Here is a 24,424-nt window from a genome sequence, read left to right on the forward strand (position 1 = left end):
TGTTATCGTTTTAATGTGTATACGTGTAAACGCGTCACTCTATATCTATAAAAGCAATCTTTCTTCATCCCCATAAAATATCATTTCTCATTTCTCTCTCCTAATACTCATTTTCACCCTGCCTCTCTTCCATTTTCTCTTCATCACAAATGGCGAAAGATGCATCTTCCCCTTCAAAATCTTCAAAGACAATCTCATTGAAAACAACCGATGGCAACGTGTTTGAGATAGAAGCTACAATAGCAAAGCCGATGAAAACCGTACAAGCTTTCATCGAAGAAGTGAATAATGCCATAATTCCTTTGCCGAATGTGGCAAGCAAGGATCTTGCTATGATTGTTGAGTATTGTAAGAAGGAAATCTCTGGAGAGATTACAGAGGATTTTGAACCTGGGTTTGTGAAAGAAATCAACAACGAAGAGTTGAAGGTCCTCTTGCTTGCAGCATATTACCTGGACGTGGATAGACTTTATAAATTTCTATGCAAGACCATCGCAAGTAGAATCGAGAACAAGAGTGTAGAGTATGTGCGCAATTACTTTGGGATAAAAAATGATTTCACGCCCGAGGAAGAAGCTTGACTTCGAGAAGAGCTTGCCTGTGCTTTTAGTGGAGACAACGAAGATGAGGATTAAATCAATAAAAATTACGATGTATTAGATTATGAATAAGGACTAGGAAGTATCCAATGTTATATTTGAAATTATTAGTTAAATATAAAATCTATTCCGTGATGGTATACAATTTGTGTTTGATTTTGCTATAACTGCTTTGATGGAGATCGATCAATTTTTTTGTTTTTTTTTTGTGTTTTAATTTTGATAAAAAGGAATTTAACAAATCAAACATACTTTTGAATGATTATGTAGTATAATACAAGTGATAGATACTATGTAGTAAATTTTTAGTATTCTCCAAGTTTTCGATTGATTATTTACTTTGAATCTTTCAATTTTGTTTTTCATAATTTTATTGATCCTAAATACTCCCTCCGTCCCTTAATGTAACCCCCCTTTGTATTTTTCACATTTCTTAAGAAAAGTTGTCAGTGTAATTAATGTGTCTGTTTTGTGTATTAATATTACCAAATTGTCCTTTGTTTGTATGTGTATTAAATTTGACTATTCATATTTCAAGACAAGTTAGTAGTATTAATTAGGGGTATGTTTAGGAAAAAAGTAATAAATGCATCTAGTAATTTGAAAAGGGGGTTACATTTAGGGACAAAAATAAAATCAAATGGGTGGTTACATTAAGGGACGGAGGGAGTATTAAGTTTTCTGATTTTTTTTCTTTCTTTCAATCAAGTGATTCCGTTTTGCGATTATCGTCATTTTGTCTGGATTATTACTTAAAGTTCTGATTTGGTTCTTCTTCTCTTTTGAAGGCTCGATTTACTTTTAGATCACAATATTTCAATTTTATTTTACCATTTTCTTTTATTTCCAGGATCGTTGTCCTTCTTCCTTCCACTCATTTGTATATCTCTTTTTTAAATTATTTTTTGACAAAAAATTTGTTTGTGTTCAGGGTGTTGTAATACTATCAAACATGTTTTCTATAGATTTTGGTGATCAAATCAGTTTTTATACAACATTGGTCGATCCAAACAACAATGAATTCCAAGTGTTAGTTGAGAGGTTCAATGGTAGCAAATTTTTAACAAAAGGATGGAAAGCTCTTCTTGATTTTTATGCTATTTGTTTTGGTGCTTGGGTCACGATACCTTTGTGGGATTGAGTCGATTTGGGATTAATATTAAGGATAGGGTTGGCCGAACGATCAGTTATCCTAAATTTAATACTCCTATGAAATTTATCGCTGAAAAAATTGATGTTGACTATGATATTACTTATGGATTTTTTTTGTGAGTTGTTTAATTCTTATAGATATATCAGAAAAAATCACATATATGCCCAATTTTTGTTGAACTGTTTTTATTTTGCGTGTAGATGCTTGCATATCCTGGGTTTTGCAAGTTGACAGTGGTCAACAAACTATTTCTTTGTTATGGCTGGTGATTGCGAAAGCACATGAGATTGCATCCTAATTTTCGGATCACTTCCATATGAGCACTTTAAGCGATTTTTTAACAAAAGGATGACAAACTGTTCTTGATTTTTATGGTAGTTGTTTAGCTGCTTGGGTCACAATTGCTATTGTGGCATTGAGTAAATTTGGGATTAATCTTAAGGATAGGGTTAGTCGAATGATTAGTTATCCTAAATTTAATAATCATATGCAATTCGTTGTTGAAATAGTTTGTGTTGTTGATTATGTGCTTAATTGTATTCCACCGCCATATCAACATGGTGACGTTAATTTTATATTTTCCTATGAGATTTAGCTGCTTGGGTTACAATTTTGTTCGTTGTTTTGCTTTATTAGTTTTTTTGTTACATCAAGACTTATGTCAGTTTTTGACAATGTGTTTGAATAATTTTATTGCATTATCGTATTTTGTGTTTTTAGAAATGCACAACATTGAATCACGTTGTGACCTACCATTGTTGGGCGATGAAGAAACCGCTAGGAAACTGTTTGTTCAGACAAGGGTGTGGCCCATGTCAATTTTACCGGGTCCCACATTGGACGTCATATGTACTTCTTGTGAGTACGAATATTACTACCCATCTTTCAATTGTTCAAGCGAAGGGTAATGGTGTTTCTTTTTATGTGAAAGTGATCAATTCTCATTTGGCTTAATCCCCCTTTATGCATGTTTATCCTCTCTTCAAGGCAAGAACCGTCTGGAGGTTACCTCGCCATGTCTCCTCCTATCTCCCTGCGTCAAAATTGTGACCCTAAATCGTCTGACCGAGGTATTTAAACTTTTCCGCTCCTTGTATCATCCTCACCCATGTGCTGAGCGCATGATCAACTTTGGTCGTCTCGAAATGTAGGACAACGTAGTTTATAAGGTGGCATTTAGCCTACACAATGCACAAATTTGTGCACATGTACAAAGTTATTTTTTCAATGCACAAGTTTTTTGTACACCATTAGATCAATGAGTAGTACCAATTTTATCATGGTCTAGTTGTACTATATTTTTTTTTCTTATTCTCTTCAACCTCCATGAGTACTATTTTTCCAGATCTCGGACTTTTACATTCACACATCACTGATAAAATATCATTTTTCATCCAAGTCAAAATCTTTTCCAGAAAATCTCACACCACTGTAAAACAATAACAAATTAATTCCAAGAAATCTAATGGATTTATTACAATAACATGAAGAAGCTTCATATCTAGGAATGAAGCGGCAACATCAAACTACATAAAGGTTTATTCAATTGCTTCCTTTCTAACTTCTTCACCAAAAACACTTTTGAGATTGTTCAAACCAGAACTATCAGAATCGATAAAGTTTTAATTTTTATCACAAAACAAATGATGGGTCTCTTTAATTTCACAAAAAAAAAAAAAAAACCTTTTGACACCTTTAGAGCTGAATTTGAATTGGGATAAAATAACTGAATAAGGAAACGAGATTCAAAATTGACATCAGGATTAAGTGGGTGAGGTCTAATAAAGTGAAAAGCAACATTTTCACCTCCATTTGTGGAGGAGGAGGTGACCATCGTGCTATTGGTTTGGTAATGATGGTGTTGGTGGTGAAAAGAGGGAGATAGTGGTAGAAGACAAAGTAAGAAAGATGTGGTGTGGGCAGACTACAATAAAGATCAATGTTCTTTTTAATCTAATGGTTCAGAAAACACTTTCTTTAACTTGTGTATGATACACAAATTTGTGCAGTGTGTAGGCTAAATGCCACCAGTTTATAAGTATACGTATGATACGAGCTTGACCTATTACGATAGGGGGATACTAAACTATATTTCTTATTATGGTCCAAAAACTATCCTTGGGATAAATTTGAACTCCGTTTTTTATTGTTCTAATATCTAATTTTTAGCGTTGAGCTAACAATTCATGAATAATAAGCAAAAGCAACTAACTAAACACATGTTATAAATATTAATTTACCTCATTTGATTTTCTTGATCCAAAATATAATTATTTTTCCGAACTACTATTTCCTTTCATTTAATTTTTTTCATGAGAATATATTTTGTTGAAAGGTATTTTGATAATGATAGTATTGAATACAGTCAAATTAATTAATTTTTTCTTTTTGACCACAAAATATATATCCTTTTATGTTAATATTGTAAAAAGGAAAACTAAAAGAAATATCAATTAAGAAAAGATCTGTCAATTATGTCATATATTTCTCGCTCTATCCCATCCCATAATATTTCACACATTTGTTTGTCCCACATATTAGAAAAAGACAATATATAATAAAAAGATATGTGTGAAAATTGTCTCAAATATGTTTTTTGTTGTTGTCAAGTAACCTATTTTTTTTTTATAAATTCACATCTAAAGGTAAATAAGTGTGATGTTTAGGATTCGAACTCCGACCCCTGCATATATTAAGCAACGTGTCTACCAACTGAGTTATGTTTGGTTTCTAATACATCTTTAATATTATTTTTTGACAAAATTAAACTATTTGTACCTTTAGTTCCTGTAAGAAAGTATTAGTACTTATAGTGACACTAATATTATTGTATTTATCTCCTTGAATTCGCTCCCATTACGGTCATATTCTTATCACTAAACGAAAACTTACTACAAATACGGTTAACATGATAGGTTTTAATTATATAAACTACAAACATGATAGTCGAGCTTGTACTTTGATACTATTTAAATATTATCTTGATTTAAAATTAGTTTACCAATTTAAACTAAATAACTAAAACTATAAGATTTTTATAATACCACTAATTTACTCTTACAAAATCGACTTTTTTTAGGTAACATACTCTTACAAAATTGACTTGTACCGTGAACTCTATATAAACTCCAATAAAACTTAATTTTTGTTCTACGTGGGAATTTAATTCTTTGCGATATATATAAAAACTCCAATTAATTATTTATCCGTTAGGAGGTCATTGTTATCGTTTTAATGTGTATACGTGTAAACGCGTCACTCTATATCTATAAAAGCAATCTTTCTTCATCCCCAGAAAATATCAATTTCTCATTTCTCCCTCCTAATACTCATTTTCACCCTGCCTCTCTTCCATTCTCTCTTCATCACAAATGGCGAAAGATGCATCTTCCCCTTTAAAATCTTCAAAGACAATCTCATTGAAAACAGCTGATGGCAACATGTTTAAGATAGAAGCTGCAATAGCAAAGCCGATGAAAACCGTACAGGCTTTCATCGAAGAAGTGAATACTGCCATAATTCCTTTGCCGAATGTGGCACACAAGGATCTTGCTATGATTGTTGAGTATTGTAAGAAGGAAATCTCTGGAGAGATTACAGAGGAGTTTGAAGCTGGGTTTGTGAAAGAAATCAACAACGAAGAGTTGAAGGTCCTCTTGCTTGCAACATATTACCTAGACGTGGATAGATTTTACAAATTTCTATGCAAGACCATCACAAGTAGAATCGAGAACAAGAGCGTAGAGTATGTGCGCAATTACTTTGGGATAAAAAATGATTTCACGCCCGAGGAAGAAGCTTGACTTCGAGAAGAGCTTGCTTGGGCTTTTAGTGGAGACAACGGAGATGAGAATTAAATCAATAATAATTATGATGTATTAGATTATGAATAAGGTCTAGGAAGTATCCAATGTTATATTTGAAATTATTAGTTAAATATAAAATCTATTCCGTGGTGGTATACAATTTGTGTTTAATTTTGCTATAACTGCTTTGATGGAGATCGATCAATTCTTTTTTGTGTTTTAATTTTGATAAAAAGGAATTTAACAAATCAAACATACTTTTGAATGATTATGTAGTATAATACAAGTGATAGATACTATGTAGTATAATTTTTGGTATTCTCCAAGTTTTCGATTGATTATTTACTTTGAATCTTACAATTTTGTTTTTCATAATTTTATTGATTCAAAATATTAGGGTTCCACATTTTCAAGATCAATTGTGTTCTATGATTATCAGTGACGATTCTTTCTTCTGATTTTTTCTTTCATTCAATCAAGTGATTCCGTTTTGCGAATTCGCGCATGATTGCTTTCCATCACTCAATTGGATTGGAGTGGGGGAATTGATTTGTGTTGCTTCTTTGTACCGTTCCAATTATTTCAAGATTCCCTAATTTCCAATTGGTGATTCACGGAAGCGCTGTTGGTGCTTTTTCATCTAGCAATTGGAATTTTTATTTGTGATTGGCGGTGCTTGTGACTCAGTCGTTGCCATGCCTTTTGACTGGCAGGCTGAGTTTCCCCCGTTGGCCACTCCTGCAGCTGCGATGGTGCGTGCCCAATCCATTCCGGTTGCAGCTTCTTTTGCTCAGATTTTGTCAGCATCGACGCCAACGTCATCTAATGATGATCTACCTCAGCCATCCATTCGAGGGGAGACCCTTAATATCAAAATTTCGCAGGAAATGTATGAGAAAGGCATGGCTTTTTGTAAGCGAAACTTGCGAGGTCGGCTGGTTCTCAACAAGGGCGACAAACCGTATGCGAAAAGGGATATTGAGCTGAAACTTCAGAAGCTTTGGAAGACATCAGGCGCGTGGTCCCTGCTTTCTCTAGGTAGGGGTTATTATGAATTCTTTTTTTCCTCCGAGGATGATTTACGATCGGTTTGGGTAACGGGAACGGTAAATTTGAAACCTGGTTTGTTACGGTTTTTTGAATGGTCCAAAGATTTTAATTTGCACACACAACGTAACACACATGCCCAAGTTTGGATCCGTTTGATGGCTTTACCTCAAGAGTATTGGATGGATAGGACTCTTCGTGAGATTGCTAGTGCAATTGGTACTCCGCTCCTTATTGATAATGCGACATCCAAGCGTCTTTTTGGCCATTATGCACGTATACTTGTCGACATGGATTTTACTCGCAAGATTTTCTATGAAATTGTTGTGGAAAGAGAGGGCTTTGCTTTTCCTGTTGAGGTGGTTTATGAGCATATGCCAGATTTTTGTACCCATTGCCAAAACATAGGGCATCATGTTTCAGTTTGTCGGTGGATTCACCCCCGGAAAGAAAAAGAAAATAATATAGAGAAGGAAAAAATCGCTCAGGGAAAGAAGCAGTTGCCAACACAGAGGATTGAATGGGTTCCTCTTCAGGACAATTCTTCAGGTATAGGCTCATTTGTAGCCTTCCAACAACCTGTCTCTCGGCCAGCTGCTTTAGAGAAAGCTTTACAGATTCAACATTCAAGTCCGCCACCTGTCTCTACGGAGACTGCGAAGGAACCTGCACCTTCTACAATTAGTATGCCATTGCAAAATTTGGAGGAAGTGGTCCCTCAGCATACACTGCCTCAGTATACTGAACCTGTTCTTACTTTAGTCCGAAAGGATGTTCAAGAAGTTTCTCTTGAGGGGGGATAGAGCTGCTACTAGTCCTGCAATTGCTTCTGCTTCTTTGTTTACGCAAGAGAAGGTGCAAGAAGTTTCAGTTGAGGTGCCTTTTGTTGTTACTAGCCCTGCTGCAAGGCCCGATCTAGAGGTGCAGGTCAATATTGATGGGGATGGTTCGGACACTGTTCAAATTGAAGGGTCTGTTGATGCTTGTAAAGAAGATGTTGCGGCTGTTGATGGGGAGCCCTCTTTATTCCAACACACAGCAAACCATATCACATATGAGGCAGAGGTAAATTTATCGGTTCCGGTCCCACCCGTACAACAACATGTTAGCAAGAACATTCAAGATGGTCTTGATTTATGGGCTAGAATCCGTGAATATGATCAACGAATGGCTGATGAAGGATTCACTCAAGTTCTTACCAAGGCGCAGAAGCAAACTCGTAAAAAGCAAGTCCTTGGCACGTCCTATCAAACCCGCGCAAAGGGTGCTCTTCCATCTTCCAAATGATTCTGTTATATTGGAATGTCCGTATCAGCTGTGCGGACAAATTGATGAATATGGGTCATGGGATTCAAAGTTCTATTTGGTTAGAAAGTCTTCCGGCTGATCGTCAGTTGCATATGGATTTCTTCGTAATAGAATTGGTTTGTTTAACTACAGATTTTCTTAGTCTGTAGTACTTTTTTCAGTATTTTTTGTTTATTTTTCTTCTGAGGGTTTTGGCCTAGTCCCCCCCTCTTCTTGTATATTTTTTTTTCCTTTTTTTAATAAATTTTTAGAGTTTGGCAGCATAGGACGGAGGTTTCCTAGATGCCAACCTAGTTGGTTTGTCGGTGTTTCCTCCCGATGTCTGCCATTACTCTTTGCTTAGCAAAAAAAAAAAAATCTGTTTTGCGATTATCGTCATTTTGTCTGGATTCTTACTTAAAATTTTGATTTGGTTCTTCTTCTCTTTTGAAGGTTCGATTTACTTTTAGACCACAATATTTAAATTTTATTTTACCATTTTCTTTTATTTCCAGGATCATTGTCCTACTGAAGGTTCGATTTACTTTTAGACTACAATATTTAAATTTTATTTTACCATTTTCTTTTATTTCTAGGATCATTGTCCTACTTCTATCCACTCATTTGCGTCGACGACTTTCTACTTGTTTTGTGGCACCATGTTTATATTTACTGGGCCAAGATACATATTTCACTTCGTTTTAAGTAAGTCGTTGGATGACTGCACAAAACTTAATTATTTAGGTAGGAATTCCTACCAATTTTATCTCATACAAATTGAATTTTATCAGTCGAGCAAATAACTCCTTATTTTAATCCATTATATGGATTATTCCCAACTTTTGCTTCTAGACATATATAATCGTATCCATACTATATATAATATATATAAAGAGAATACATGGTTTTGAGATGACTTTTTCACTTCCAATTATATCCCTAATCAAATTTGTATATAAAAACGTTATGTTTTTTGTGTCATTAAAAAATATAAGAATTTATATTATATTTGGTTTGTTTAACTACAGATTTTCTTAGTCTGTAGTAGTTTTTTCAGTATTTTTTGTTTATTTTTCTTCTGAGGGTTTTGGCCTAGTCCCCCCTCTTCTTGTATATTTTTTTCCTTTTTTTAATAAATTTTTAGAGTTTAGCAGCATAGGACGGAGGTTTCCTAGATGCCAACCTAGTTGGTATGTCGGTGTTTCCTCCCGATGTCTGCCATTACTCTTTGCTTAGCAAAAAAAAAAATTCCGTTTTGCGATTATCGTCATTTTGTCTGGATTATCACTTAAAATTTTGATTTGGTTCTTCTTCTCTTTTGAAGGTTCGATTTACTTTTAGACCACAATATTTAAATTTTATTTTACCATTTTCTTTTATTTCCAGGATCATTGTCCTACTGAAGGTTCGATTTACTTTTAGACTACAATATTTAAATTTTATTTTACCATTTTCTTTTATTTCTAGGATCATTGTCCTACTTCTATCCACTCATTTGCGTCGACGACTTTCTACTTGTTTTGTGGCACCATGTTTATATTTACTGGGCCAAGATACATATTTCACTTCGTTTTAAGTAAGTCGTTAGATGACTGCACAAAACTTAATTATTTAGGTAGGAATTCCTACCAATTTTATCTCATACAAATTGAATTTTATCAGTCGAGCAAATAACTCCTTATTTTAATCCATTATATGGATTATTCCCAACTTTTGCTTCTAGACATATATAATCGTATCCATACTATATATAATATATATAAAGAGAATACATGGTTTTGAGATGACTTTTTCACTTCCAATTATATCCCTAATCAAATTTGTATATAAAAACGTTATGTTTTTTGTGTCATTCAAAAATATAAGAATTTATATTATATTTGGTTTGTTTAACTACAGATTTTCTTAGTCTGTAGTAGTTTTTTCAGTATTTTTTGTTTATTTTTCTTCTGAGGGTTTTGGCCTAGTCCCCCCTCTTCTTGTATATTTTTTTCCTTTTTTTAATAAATTTTTAGAGTTTAGCAGCATAGGACGGAGGTTTCCTAGATGCCAACCTAGTTGGTATGTCGGTGTTTCCTCCCGATGTCTGCCATTACTCTTTGCTTAGCAAAAAAAAAAATTCCGTTTTGCGATTATCGTCATTTTGTCTGGATTATCACTTAAAATTTTGATTTGGTTCTTCTTCTCTTTTGAAGGTTCGATATACTTTTAGACCACAATATTTAAATTTTATTTTACCATTTTCTTTTATTTCCAGGATCATTGTCCTACTGAAGGTTCGATTTACTTTTAGACCACAATATTTAAATTTTATTTTACCATTTTCTTTTATTTCCAGGATCATTGTCCTACTTCTATCCACTCATTTGCGTCGACGACTTTCTACTTGTTTTGTGGCACCATGTTTATATTTACTGGGCCAAGATACATATTTCACTTCGTTTTAAGTAAGTCGTTGGATGACTGCACAAAACTTAATTATTTAGGTAGGAATTCCTACCAATTTTATCTCATACAAATTGAATTTTATCAGTTGAGCAAATAACTCCTTATTTTAATCCATTATATGGATTATTCCCAACTTTTGCTTCTAGACATATATAATCGTATCCATACTATATATAATATATATAAAGAGAATACATGGTTTTGAGATGACTTTTTCACTTCCAATTATATCCCTAATCAAATTTGTATATAAAAACGTTATGTTTTTTGTGTCATTCAAAAATATAAGAATTTATATTATATTTGGTTTGTTTAACTACAGATTTTCTTAGTCTGTAGTAGTTTTTTCAGTATTTTTTGTTTATTTTTCTTCTGAGGGTTTTGGCCTAGTCCCCCCTCTTCTTGTATATTTTTTTTCCTTTTTTTAATAAATTTTTAGAGTTTGGCAGCATAGGACGGAGGTTTCCTAGATGCCAACGTAGTTGGTATGTCGGTGTTTCCTCCCGATGTCTGCCATTACTCTTTGCTTAGCAAAAAAAAAAATTCCGTTTTGCGATTATCGTCATTTTGTCTGGATTATTACTTAAAATTTTGATTTGGTTCTTCTTCTCTTTTGAAGGTTCGATTTACTTTTAGACCACAATATTTAAATTTTATTTTACCATTTTCTTTTATTTCCAGGATCATTGTCCTACTGAAGGTTCGATTTACTTTTAGACCACAATATTTAAATTTTATTTTACCATTTTCTTTTATTTCCAGGATCATTGTCCTACTTCTATCCACTCATTTGCGTCGACGACTTTCTACTTGTTTTGTGGCACCATGTTTATATTTACTGGGCCAAGATACATATTTCACTTCGTTTTAAGTAAGTCGTTGGATGACTGCACAAAACTTAATTATTTAGGTAGGAATTCCTACCAATTTTATCTCATACAAATTGAATTTTATCAGTCGAGCAAATAACTCCTTATTTTAATCCATTATATGGATTATTCCCCACTTTTGCTTCTAGACATATATAATCGTATCCATACTATATATAATATATATAAAGAGAATACATGGTTTTGAGATGACTTTTTCACTTCCAATTATATCCCTAATCAAATTTGTATATAAAAACGTTATGTTTTTTGTGTCATTCAAAAATATAAGAATTTATATTATATTTGCTATATTGTTGATGTCATTGAAAAATATAAGTATAGTTTGTTACAATATAAAAGTGCAAAAAATTATACCTATAATTTGAATCAAAATAATTTGAAACAAAATTAAAATTTTCTAACAACCACTAATAGTAATTTTTTTGTAGAAATACTATTCATAATTTATACGCATTTGAACAATATTGTTGATTTCTTTCTGTTTACAGGACATTCATATTTGTAGTGCCCATGCTTGTAACATCCATAACAGATCACTTGACTTTTGTCAACTTCTGATTTTGAATGTTCTTTTCTTGTAGGAAAAGATCTCTTGTTTTGATCTCTTCTTTGTATCATTCTTTGTAGTTTTCAGGTTAGAAGAATGGTTTGACTTTCTTCTTCATCACCCTCTTGTTGTTGATCTTCGGGATTCACTTCTTCTTCTTCTTGCTTTTGAGATTCTTGATTTGTTTTGAAAGCAAACATCTTGTTTTTGTTTGAAGATTTATCTTCTTGTAATTGAACTTCATGAGATTTTAGAGAACCAAATAGATCTTCTAATACGAGTTTAGTGAGATCTTTAGATTCTGCTATTGCAGTTACAATATGTCTCAAAATTTCGGAAGACATCTTAGAATTTTCCTCACTCTTTCATGAGTGATGAAGTTCTCTTCAAGAGAACGTAATTCATTCATAATGACAGTGAATCTTCCATACATTTCATTTATGGTTTCAGTTTCTTTCATTTCGAATAATTCAAATTTTCTTGCACAAATATCTTCTTGTTTCCTTCACATGACTAGTGTCTTCATGATGAGTTTTTAATGTATCCCAAATTTCTTTGACAGTTTTACATTCTTGCATTCTATCATATTCTTCCTAGCTTAAAGTCATTGTTAGAATTAATTTAGCTTTAAAGTTTAGTAGAACATGCTTACCTTCATCTTTTGACCGTATTTTTTTTTTTACAGTTAGATCTTTATCTTATGGAACATAGTTTCCGTTTTCTACTATAGGCCACATGTTGTTGTCTTGTGATTGAAGAAACAATTCCATTTTTTCCTTTCCAAAAATAATAGTCAATTCGTGGTCTAGTTGAGGGACCCTCCTTCAGACATAAATTTTACTTTAGACATTTTTTTTCTCCTGAATCTTTTCCTCTCACATTATTAAGTTCTCAACCTTGGAGGCGGAGCTCTTATGCCAATTGAAATAAAATAATATCAAAAGAAAGGGAGGTCTGAATTGTGAACTAATTAAAATTGCCTATTAAAATTCTCAAGCAAGCTTTTTACAAATCCTTTGCGCTCCTTTTACAAAGAGACTTTTTACAAACGTTTGAATATTCTGAAAATAGAAGTAATATTTAGCTTGAATGCTTGATAATTGAAAAGAGCAGCATGTTCAAACTTCTATATGACCTTAATCAATTTGTTTTTGATTTAAAAGAGCTTTTCTTGATTGGGATTTTTGTTCTTGAGTGTTGCTCTCAAAAATTGTCATTCTCTTTTGTTGTAGTCATTTATTTATAGGAGAGAATGTCTTCATGTCTTCATTAGAATATTATCATTACTCTTGTAAGACTTGAAGTGCAAGATTCAGGTAGAATTCTGAGATGAGATTGATCTTTTCCAGTTGAGATCGATTTTTGCAAGTGTCGAAGCTTCCCTTTGTGTTTGTGTGTCTTGCTACGTGAAACATGGGTTGTCTACAACTCATTGTCTAAACATTCTTTGTTGTAAGTTCAATCTTACACAAAGAAGACACTTTTATACTAGGTAGAAGCTTTCTTGTCATATAGTGAGGTGACCATAAAGAGAATATCCGGATCATAGATTTACATGGTACCACTTTTCTTACACTTTCTTTATGTGCTGTCGAAAATGCATTGGTTCTTCACATGTTTTGCACATGATAATAAATTTGTTCTTTTACATATGCATATTTGTGGTAAACTCTTATTATTAAAATTCCTTTGTCATGACGTATTCCATTCTTCAAATATTTTTTGTTTTCTTAAATATGATAGCCTTGAATATCTTCTTTGGTTTATGTGTTTTTGCTTGAATAATACAATACTCTTGAGACCAAACTTGAGATCAATCTATCCAAAAATGACTTTATGCTTTCCATTATGATTCAATCCTATGACTTAAAAAATCATTCAAGAGCACGAGTAAAATAACAAATAAGATCAGAATTAACAAAAACTTGATTTAATGTTTGTTATCTTTAAAACCTTAGACACCACTTTTACATTAGGCATTTTGATGCTTAGAGACTCTTCTCAATGTATCATTTAAATATCACAAAAGAGTTATATCAATAAAGTTGAAAAAAAATTGACATTAATTAAAGTTAATAAATTATGAGTGACCTCAATCAACGAGAGAAACTTTTCAGTCTCAGATGTTGCCCATTAAAAAATTTATGAATTTAGAAAATTAAGTATTTTCCTACGCCTTGCCTAGAGGATTCTTATGTTTGATCTTATTATACGCATTTGGAAATAGCGTATATAATCAGATTGTTTGGCAGATACTTGAGCAATTCAAAGTAATTGAATTGTTGAAAAGGCAACCATAAGGATTATTAAAGAGAATAAGATAGTTTATGCTCACATCAGAGAACTAACAATTCGGAGAACATTAGTGTGTTAGAATCCGACTTTTGGATGTATGTATATAATAGACATCCTAACTCAATAAATGACTGTAAATATTTTTGTCACTTGGTTGCATATAGTTAAAGGTATTGAAAGACCATTTAAGTTATATAGTGACATAAGTTAGCCATATAATTCTTCAATAACAAAGTTACAAGGTTCATTACCTTATAGATTATTGTTGTTAAATGATAGAACATGTAGAGATAAACTTTATGCTAGCTATACCACTAATCAAAGGCATGACACCCAATCATGTCTTTGATATAATTTTTGTCATTAAGGATGTCTTGGTTTAGTGGGAGTCTCTTTTATTTTATGTTCTATACTTTAGTTTGGTATCGATACAAACTTTATGTTATGATTTTTCTGCAATAAAGTTCATGAGGTTATAATTGTTATAACCATTTCTGTATAATTTGAGCAAATATTGAATTTGTAAACTTCAGTTTTGATCTCACTAAAGCTTTATGTTGAACCAGTTTGAAATAGACATGATTTATAGATCACATTGCAAGAAATTTCCATGTTACTCATCCATATTGATCTATGTCATCAAGTGCATGATATGGTGGTCGTCGGGGTTCCGTCACGTTATACGTCAGTGACGATACCGCGGTGGTCCCACTATTAATGTATTAGGTGGACCAGATTGTAATTATTAAGATATGTAGTCCAAATGCGAGATTGTTGAAATATTTTATTTTTTAATTATATTTCAATATCATTATGTGGGCAAATATCATAATAATAATTATATTAGTTACTTATGATCAATTGTGAACCTTAATTTTTGTCAAAAAAAAATTGTGAACCTTAATTAATTAGTGATCAAATTAAGTAATAAAGCTATTAGATTTTTAATTAGATAATTAATTAAATATTTTATTAATTGATATAGACCTAATGAGTGGATGTCTGATAACTCATTAATGGAATAATGAAAAACCTTAATGGCCATCACACTATAAGAGGCTATGGTTTCCAACATACCGTACACGACAATACACTCTCTTCTCCCTATCTGAAGAGAACTTAAGACAAAATGGTACCAGTTAAGAAAAAACCAAATCAACCATCGCTAACCCTTTGTTTTTTTTTTTTTTTACGGAAGATGACTATCTCATTTCATTAATAAGAACATCTTGAATACAATTAGGTAATACAGTGAAATCTTGGATACTAGCATAAAACGTGGCCGCCCTAGCAAGTCTATGAGCAACCTCATTTGCTTGTCTCCTAATAAACTCTACCCTTGAGTTTGTGAAAAAGGATGAGAACGTAGACCTACATTCTCTGATGATAGCTCCTAAATCAGATACATCATTTCTAGTGCTATAAAAGCTATCTACTACCCTCTTAGAGTCAAGCTCGAAAATAACATTATTTAAATTATGCTCTTTTGCCCATCTGATAGCATATAAAAGACCAATAGCTTCTCCCTCGGACACCTCTAAGAGCGGCGATGACCACCTGGTTCTGGCTTTCACTAACCTCCCTCGACCATCCCTGATGCATATCCCTATGCCTACCCGGTTACTTTCTTTGAAGAAAGCAACATCTACATTGCATTTGAAATGACCTTCGTCTGGCTTACTCCAAACCATGTTGTCAATACGCTGTTGTTGTACACCCGCTCTATTACGGCTATCTTGCGCGTTTTGCCAACCCGATAGAAGATTAAGGCCTCTATCACGAACTACTGCAGTAGTCATGACTTCATTCCTCCAGATATAATCATTTCTCTGTTTCCAAATAGACCACATAATGCAAGCCCAGCTAACTCGTTGACTCGAGTCTAGCTCCTGCAATATATCAAACATGGTGACCCCAAAGCTGAGATTTAATTGAGCCTTTTGCTGAATTTTGCTTCACAGCCCTAATTGCTGCCAGCACTGCACACTCTTTGTGCAACCAAAAAATAGATGCATACTATCCTCATCCTCATTCTCGCATAAAGCACAAGTTTTTGTACAATTTACCCCTCTGTCTTGAAGTCGGACTCTTGTAGGAAGAGCATTCCTGCAGGATCTCAAGAGGAAAGTTTTCACCTTAGGAGGCACCTTAAGATTCCAGAGGAGTCCCCAATTTCCATCACAACGGTGAGTACTCAAGTCCACATGTTGACTGAGACTGATACGATATCCACTTCTAACGGAATAGATACCATTTGTCTCTGACTTCCACACTCTTCTATCGTGCTGATTAGGTTCAAAGATAGGAGTATTAAGGATGCAATTAGTATCTTCGTTGCTAACAAGGTTCCTCAATAAACCAATATTCCAGAACCGAGTGTGAGATATGAATAGATCTGAAACAGTAAGCTCTTTGAATTCTTCTGGCAGACTTTCTGGCTTCTGTAAAACACCACCATCCACTAGCCATCGTTGGTCCCATACACATATATTAGTACCTGAACCAATGCTCCATTTGTATCCTGCACTAACAACACTTTTAGCCCCCCAAATGTTGCGCCAAACGTAGCTTGGATTATGACCAACCTTTGAGTCCAAGAAATCACACTTGTTAAAGTATTTTGCTTTGAACAATCTAGTGACAATGTTATGTGGTTCCGTCATGAATTTCCAAGCTTGCTAACCAAACATAGCCTCATTAAAAGCGCGGAGGTTTTAAAACCAAGACCTCCTTCCTTTTTGTGAATGCTAAGCCTTTCCCATGACATCCAGTTGATTCCTTTGGTGTTCCTTTGTTGTGTTTCATATTAGATCATTTTTCCTCCTTGCTTGTTTCAAGATCATGGTTTTTTTTTTATTTTTGACAAAAAGATCATGGTTGTTAAGAGGATATGAAAACTTCAATCGAATATTCATTATTAATACTTGATAAATCAAACATGTCGTAGATCTGATCATATAACCATATTCAATATTTTGTTTTCTTCAACTATTAATTTATAATTATTGAACATGTTTTATGAAATCTATTTTTATTTAAATCTATTTTTATTTAGACCTTAATTTCTAAGGGGTAATTATAGAAAATGATACTATCCACACATTTTATACAACAGCACTAAGGAATTAAATAAATCAAAGTATCTTAATATAAATATACCAACTGATATTTTTAATCTATTTAACTCGAACTTAAAACAAAAAATTAAATAATTAAGGAGTATTATAGAATATTTCATAATTGCGACATGATATATGAGCCATGCACAAAGGGAACATAGGTAACAAAAGGGTATCAGAAAACACACGCAAAAGTTAAAATTAATACACATATGGAACACATGATTAATATTTCTATGTTCTTATTTTATCATCAAAATTTATGACCAAGTGTTTGAGGCTTGTTCTTGTGAGGCAAACAAGGAGCACCAGTAGTGAAATCAGTAGAATCTCCTTCTTCTCCTTCTTTTGTGTCATCACGTTGCAACTGAGATTGATTAGAATCTGCAGTTTGTTGTTGTTGATCACTCTTTGAAATATTTTGTGCACTTGAAAACAAATCAACTGGTTCAGAATCTGCAATCTTTCCTCCTTCAAGTGGTGTTCCATGCTTGTAGCGTACCCTCAATGCTTCATCTTCTGATAGCCTTGCTTGTGCTGTTCCATATTTTATATCATCTTTGCTTTTCGCCATGGTAAGTGATTAAACTACGTGCAATTAAGTAATTCAAGTACTATGTTGTTTATTAGCGAGTAGAGTTTTGATTTGAAATATGAAAGTGAAAAAGAGTGCATTTATAGGCTAGAGGTCAATGTGATGCGTGGCTGGTTGTTTGCACTTTCAAGTGACAAGTGTGCATGAGCAATGTTGAAGAGTTCTAAGTGGTGACAAGTGGTTGATTGTGGAAATAGAAAATGTTCCACGAGACACCGGTTCTAAAATTTTAACCTTAGAATCCAAGGATAAAGTTCAAATCTACGAAGCACGGACACTTTTCGGATTAGACGTGTTTTGGTGTCGGACACGTGATGTGTCTAACACTAACACAACACCAACACTTATAATTAATTAGACTCTAACCCGTGCGATGCACGAGTTTTATAGAGTTTCATATATAAGTATCATTTAGCGGAAGTAATCAAAGGTGGATATCAACACAATTAAAATGATAATTCATAGTGAACATTGTAATCAAAAGAAAATAATAGACAAAAGTTTGCACCAAGAACATAATATATGAAACTGATATGTGGTTACAGAAAGGGAAAAAAAATAATGAAAAGAAGTTGTTATGCGGTGACGAAAGGAAAAAAAATAAGAAAAGGAACTGATATGTTGTAATTGGGAAAAATATAAAAGGAACCGCCAATAATAAAAAAGTAACTGCTAATTGAAAAAGGAGCCGCCAAGGTGATAGTGGCTTAAAAAAAGGCCTTACATATCTATTTTATAAGCAACAATATTTCAAAAAAAATGGTTGTGGCCTAGTGGTAAAAGTTACGGAAGTGGTGGCATATGGTTTGATTCCTTGCAAACCCTTTTTTTCATAAAAATTACCAGAAAAAGGGCGGGATTAGGGTTAATCAGGTTGATTGGAGATTGTCTAACATTTATATATATTAAGATTACACTAAATTATGTGATTTTTTTTCAAATTATTAGAAGTGTCGACGTATCAGTGTTGGTGTTGTGTCCGTATCCGTGCTTCATAGGTTCAGATTCATTTCAAGATAATGGTAAAAAGATTATTCTGTCCAATTTAGAAAATAATATTTCGTTCATTCACCATTTTCTTAAGGTGGACTTTAGAGTGGAGAAGGAACGAGTTTTCCATTATGGAAAAGCTTTGTTTAACCATTAAATTGAAATGAAACATTGATCTTATTATAGTCTATCCAGTGGCGATTCCACCCCCCAGCTAGCCTGGGCTAGTGTCCAGGCTCAGCTCCAACTTTCCTTTGTAGCCAGCCCAGCCATTACTACAACTTTGAGCTTTTCCTGCGGATTTTTGGGCTAATTTCCTGCAGATTTTGCCAGCCCAGCCATTTCCTGCAGATTTGCCAAGGATTTAGGTTCCCAGGTGAGGTAATACTAGGATTTTAGGATCCGCAGGAAAGATATATCCGCAGGAAATGTGAAATTATCAGCAGGAAATGTGAAATTATCTGCAGAATATGTGAAATTATTCGCATGAAGAAAGTAACGTATTTTTAGCCCAGGCTCTGTAAATTTTTTGGCTTCGCCACTGAGTCTATCTATACTATATCTTTTTTCTCAATGTCTTCAACCTCCCAATAAGACACCAATAGACCCACCACCACGACTCCATTGAACTTATCCTCAACTTAGTCATGCTCAAATTTCACTTTGTTTTAAGAACATATAACAAAAGGCTTGAAGGTTTATGAAAAGGGCCAATTTAGTTGTTATTCATTGTCTTCAAATTTACACCGACGAAGGTACTCCCTTTTCTCTCTCATTTTTTTCTTTTCAAAAAACATTTCCTCTCTGATCTTATTCACGAATTTCCCGAAAAAATACCCAACGACAATGCTCAATGGTTGTTGAGTTGACTCGGTCGAGGACTCGTTAGCAATGAAGTGGTTACATGTTGTGTTCTCAAACAACGGCAAAGCTCGCAAAAAATTTATGCAGGGGCCAACAAAAAAAAGATATTTTTTCTTAAAACAAACATATTAAATTCAAGGACTAAATATTTTTTTAGTCAAATAAATTATAATTTTTTAGGTTTAGTCCTTAATAAAAATTATTCAATTTTTATTTCAGTTTTTTAAAATTTTACAAAAACAAAGTGTTTTTAGTCTTGAATTGAATCTCTACCAAAATTAAGGACTAAAATTAACAAATCTTAGGAACTTAACATAAAAATCGCTATTTAAAAATGTTGGGCAAAATGTGTTTCAAGAACCCAATTTCATCAATAATTGTCTGTTTAATAATAGATTAATAATGTTTTTCAAATGTAAATAAATATGTTATTTGTAAGAAACTCACTGTCCATTTAATTTGTTTATGACTATTGTCTTGATAATTTTTATTGTTGAAAAAGGCTTCTCTATTTTTTTTTTTTTTGCACAAGAAGGCTTCTCTTTTGTTGTTATTGAGATCGGGAATATCAACCAATACAAATAAATCTATCAATCTTGCAGTAATTTATCTACTTTATTATTTATGCTAATTTTTGCAACGAAACTTGTTTGGGGTAGCTCAATGTTTATTATTTGGGGTAGCCGAATTTTAAATACATACCGACCACTTCAAGAATAATATTTTTTTTTTTGGGGTAGCCAAGGCTACCCCCCTCCCATATGAAGGGCAACGCCCCTGTTCTCAAACACGTTTCAAGAGCTTTGGAAAACTTCATGTTTTTAAAAGAGCAAAACGTTTCGATCTTTCTGCGAAGCATATTGGACTGAAAGAGGTGTGGACTGCGGCTGAACCTATGTCGTATGAGATGAAGAGATGTCTGAGTTAGGTTGGAACGGTAGTGTTGGTACACAAAAGTTTGAAGATTTTGTATGGTGGGAGTCGGTGGTGGTGGTGGTGCGTCTTATTGGTGCTTCATTGATAGATTGAAGACCATGAGAAAAAAGACATGGTGTGGACAACATATTGTAAGATCAGTGTTCTGTTTCATTCTAATGGTTAAAAAAATCCTGGTGGGAAACTTTCCCTTTTCTGCCCTAAAAGCCACATTTTCTTAAAAGTGTTCCATGAGAGAAAAGTTTGGTTACTATTAAAGATAGCAAGATTGCAAAATCGAAGATTACCGACAAAATCGAAAGATTCAACTCAAATAATATTAAATAAATATTATAAAGTGCATAAACTACTTAAAATTTGAAATTTTAAAGCAAACATAAAACAACAAAATCTTCTTAACATAAAAACTCAAAGTCCCAAATTTTAAACATAAACCAAACTATTAACAAAGGTTAAACATAAACGACTTAAAGTCTCAAATCTTCAATAGAAACAACCAAGTTCACAAAATACTCAAAACCTTGTATGCTACAAGCTTACTTCACATAATGAACATGGAAATTATAAGATAGAGCAAAATCACTTAAACATAAACAATTTCAAACAGATTTTGCACAGTTTAAAATTCTACTCATGATTGAAATCAATAAGGTAGAAAAAAATCGTAACAATGTAGAATTTTAGGATTCTGATCGGAATTTTAACAACAATGGCAAAAACTACGTCATACCTTCACTGCTTCACACTATTTAGTCGTCATATAATGGGTCTATACAATGTGTCAATGATTAATTGACCAATGGCTAATAGATCAATGACTAAAGACATAACAATAATATTATTCTAATAAAAACTTTTTTTTGTTTTTTTGTCAAATAATAGTGGTTAGAAATTCGATTGAGTAAGAGGGGAATGCAGAGCTCGAACGTTTGAAAATAAAGATTTCTAGATGATTAAATAATGAGTTTGAAGTTGAGGAATGACGGTGATGAGAACAATAGAGTGAGATTAAATAATGTTGGAATATTTATCAATTGAATTTCTAGATGTTGGAATATTTATTCCAATATCATTATATGGACAAATATTGTAACAATAATTATATTAGCTATTTATCAATTGTGAATCTTAGTTGATTAGTGATCAAATTAAGTAATAAGGCTATTAGATTTCTAATTGGGTAATTAATTAAATATTTAATTAGTTGATATGGACTCAATGAATGGATGTCTGAATGACCCATTAACGGAATAATGGAAAACCTTAATGATCATCCATTATAAAAGAGGCTATGATCCCCAATACACCGTACACGACAAAACTCTCTCTTCTCCCCATCTGAAGAGAACTTGAGGCATAAAGGTACCGGTTGAGGAAGAACTAAATCAGCCGCCGCCACCTCTCGTTTTATGGTTGATGTTGAGAGGGTTTCATGAAAGCTTATCCAGGTATTCCTAATACCCTAATTCTTACTATCCTTGATAAATAAAAAATGTTGTAGATCCGATCATAATCATGTTCAATGTTTTGTTTGCTTCCACTATCGATTCATAATTATCGAACATGTTTTATGAAATCTGTTTTTTATTAAGACCTAAATTTCTATCAAATAAGAGTTAATTAAATGAATTGAATCACAGTGTAGAGATAATATGAGTAATGACATAATGCAAGGCATCAATGACGTTAAGTGATGGAGTAAATATAGATTATTTGCAATCAACCGGTCAATGAAAAGGAAGGTTTCATGGAAAGTAAGTGTAGAGATTACTAGCCAATAGTTTTGACTTATTTATTTATTATTCAATTCACATAACTGAGAGAGGCTAATCATCATGATGAGAGGGAGGTATGAGATGTCATATATAGCAATAAAAAAAACGATGAGTCGTCATGACTAGACTAGTATGAACGAGACATGTAGGCATCAAGAATAAGGTGGGAGTAGGTTATGTCGATTTAAGCTTTACAAGGCCTAAACCTGATCCGCTAAATTTTTTACGACCTAAACCTGGTATGTGGTTTATCATAGGCAGGGATGGCCCTCAACATGGGCTGTTCGGGCGACAGCCCAGGGCATCATATTTTTAGGGGCACCAAAATTTTATTTTTTTACCTATGTATGTATATATGTATGTGTGTATATATTAAACGAGAATTTATATTATTTAAATTATGTAAAATACTTGCTAACAAAGTTATAGGGGTACTGCGAAAGTCAAAATTAATAAATGCAAGGGTATAAATAAAATATTGAATAAAATCAATTAACTACATCCATAATTTGGGCACTAAAATTAGAATAATGATAAGGAGTATAAATAATTTAAGAGTTGGATTTTTAACTCTTATATATTAACACTCAAAAGTCATATTATTTTACCCGAGTTTATGTAGATCTTTTCTTTCTAATTTTCAATCTCTAATCTCTCCATCTCAAATATTCATATTCGTGTTCTTTTTGCACAATGTCAAATGAAAATTTGCAATAATCGTATGGTTCATTTCTCATGTGTATGTTTATTTTTATTTTTTTAGGGGCATCATCTCATGATTCGCCCAATGCATCTAAATTCAAAGGAACGACCCTGATCGTAGGCTTATTTTTTAGGTTTTGGTATGGCCTTCTAAAATCATGATGTGGCCTGCTATCTTTGTTTAAAAACTTATTTCATATAAATATCTTTAAATGAAGGGTCTTGCTAAAAAGTATCCTAAAGACACTTGTTAATGATTCAATAAATTGAAACAATTGATAACTTTCACGTATAAAAAGTTGCTTTTTGATGTTTTAATGTATTGAGAATACTCAAGTCCTAAGATAAATTTTCTATTTTAATCTTCTTATGAAGTGTCCTTAGACACTTGTTAGCATTTCTCTTAAATAAATAATGTGGTCTAAGTTTAAACAGATTAACGAACAAATAGATCAATGAGATTAAACTTCATTTTAATATTTAGCATGTACTTTTAGATAATCTGACTATATATTATATGAGATACGATCAAATTACACCAAGGTGTCAAAAGTATATAAACTTCAACGCAATTAGATTCAGTGTATGATAATTCACTTAAAGTTGAAAGTATATATTTGTCTATAATATATTCCTAATTTGCTGCAAAAAAAAAAAAAAAAAACATTCATGTTTGTCTACTTTTCCAATTAAGTTTGTAATTATTGGTGTTTCCATATTATATTTATTAAAAAACAAATTCAATTCAATATTATATTATATGATAGGTTGTCCTATTAATAAAAAAATTGAAACTAATCTCTACCAAAAAAAGAAAATTGAAACTAATCAATTAAAATTTTAGTCTTGCACTATCCAAAAGTTGGTTGATGATCTTTCAAAAAAAAAAAAAAGTTAGTTGATGAGATATTCTAAGTCTATTTGCACCTTATTTGGTGGTGTGTGGCTCCAATCCAGCCCTATAATGCAGCAAAATTGTAAACTCTAGACAGAATTTTACATCCCACAAGGTCATATCCGATTATTTGCAAAATTGCATACATTAGTATCTTTATCTTTTTACATCCCACAAGGTCATATCCGATTATTTGCAAAATTGCAAACATATCCGATTATTTGCAAAATTGCAAACATTAGTATCTTTATCTTAAAATAAAATAAAACATAAATTATTTAAATAACATACCTATTTTATTATAAACGAAATCTGAACACATTAATATCATGATTATAAAAATATTAAAATTTAAATGTTATTTAATTTTATGTGCACATAAAACAAAATATATGACGAGGACATATTAATTATGTACGGTATCATCACGTTCAAAAAGTCCTATATATACATCCTTATTATTGAGTTGAAAT

General features: G+C 32.6%; 2 protein-coding genes and 2 pseudogenes across 2 annotated transcripts; 3 read left to right on the plus strand and 1 right to left on the minus strand.

Annotated features, from left to right (window-relative positions):
• The first annotated feature begins 95 nt into the window (after positions 1 to 95).
• LOC146949108 (SKP1-like protein 14 pseudogene) lies at positions 96 to 766 on the plus strand (annotated as a pseudogene).
• Positions 767 to 5,099: 4,333 nt separating this feature from the next.
• On the plus strand, positions 5,100 to 5,609 carry LOC146949109 (SKP1-like protein 14 pseudogene; annotated as a pseudogene).
• Positions 5,610 to 6,457: 848 nt separating this feature from the next.
• On the plus strand, positions 6,458 to 7,939 carry LOC146949110 (uncharacterized). The gene has a single exon (XM_085741496.1). The coding sequence runs from the start codon at positions 6,461 to 6,463 to the stop codon at positions 7,406 to 7,408; it is 948 nt and encodes a 315-aa protein (XP_085597622.1). The 5' UTR covers positions 6,458 to 6,460; the 3' UTR covers positions 7,409 to 7,939.
• Positions 7,940 to 17,279: 9,340 nt separating this feature from the next.
• Positions 17,280 to 17,827, minus strand: SMP1 (seed maturation protein). The gene has a single exon (XM_085741497.1). It carries the CDS (start codon positions 17,766 to 17,768, stop codon positions 17,448 to 17,450), a length of 321 nt encoding a protein of 106 aa, XP_085597623.1. The 5' UTR covers positions 17,769 to 17,827; the 3' UTR covers positions 17,280 to 17,447.
• Between the last annotated feature and the right edge of the window lie 6,597 nt (positions 17,828 to 24,424).

This window comes from Medicago sativa, chromosome 2 (genome assembly GCF_051527215.1).
Source record: "Medicago sativa cultivar Bolivia chromosome 2, Bolivia_mono, whole genome shotgun sequence".
Taxonomy (NCBI): Eukaryota; Viridiplantae; Streptophyta; class Magnoliopsida; order Fabales; family Fabaceae; genus Medicago; species Medicago sativa.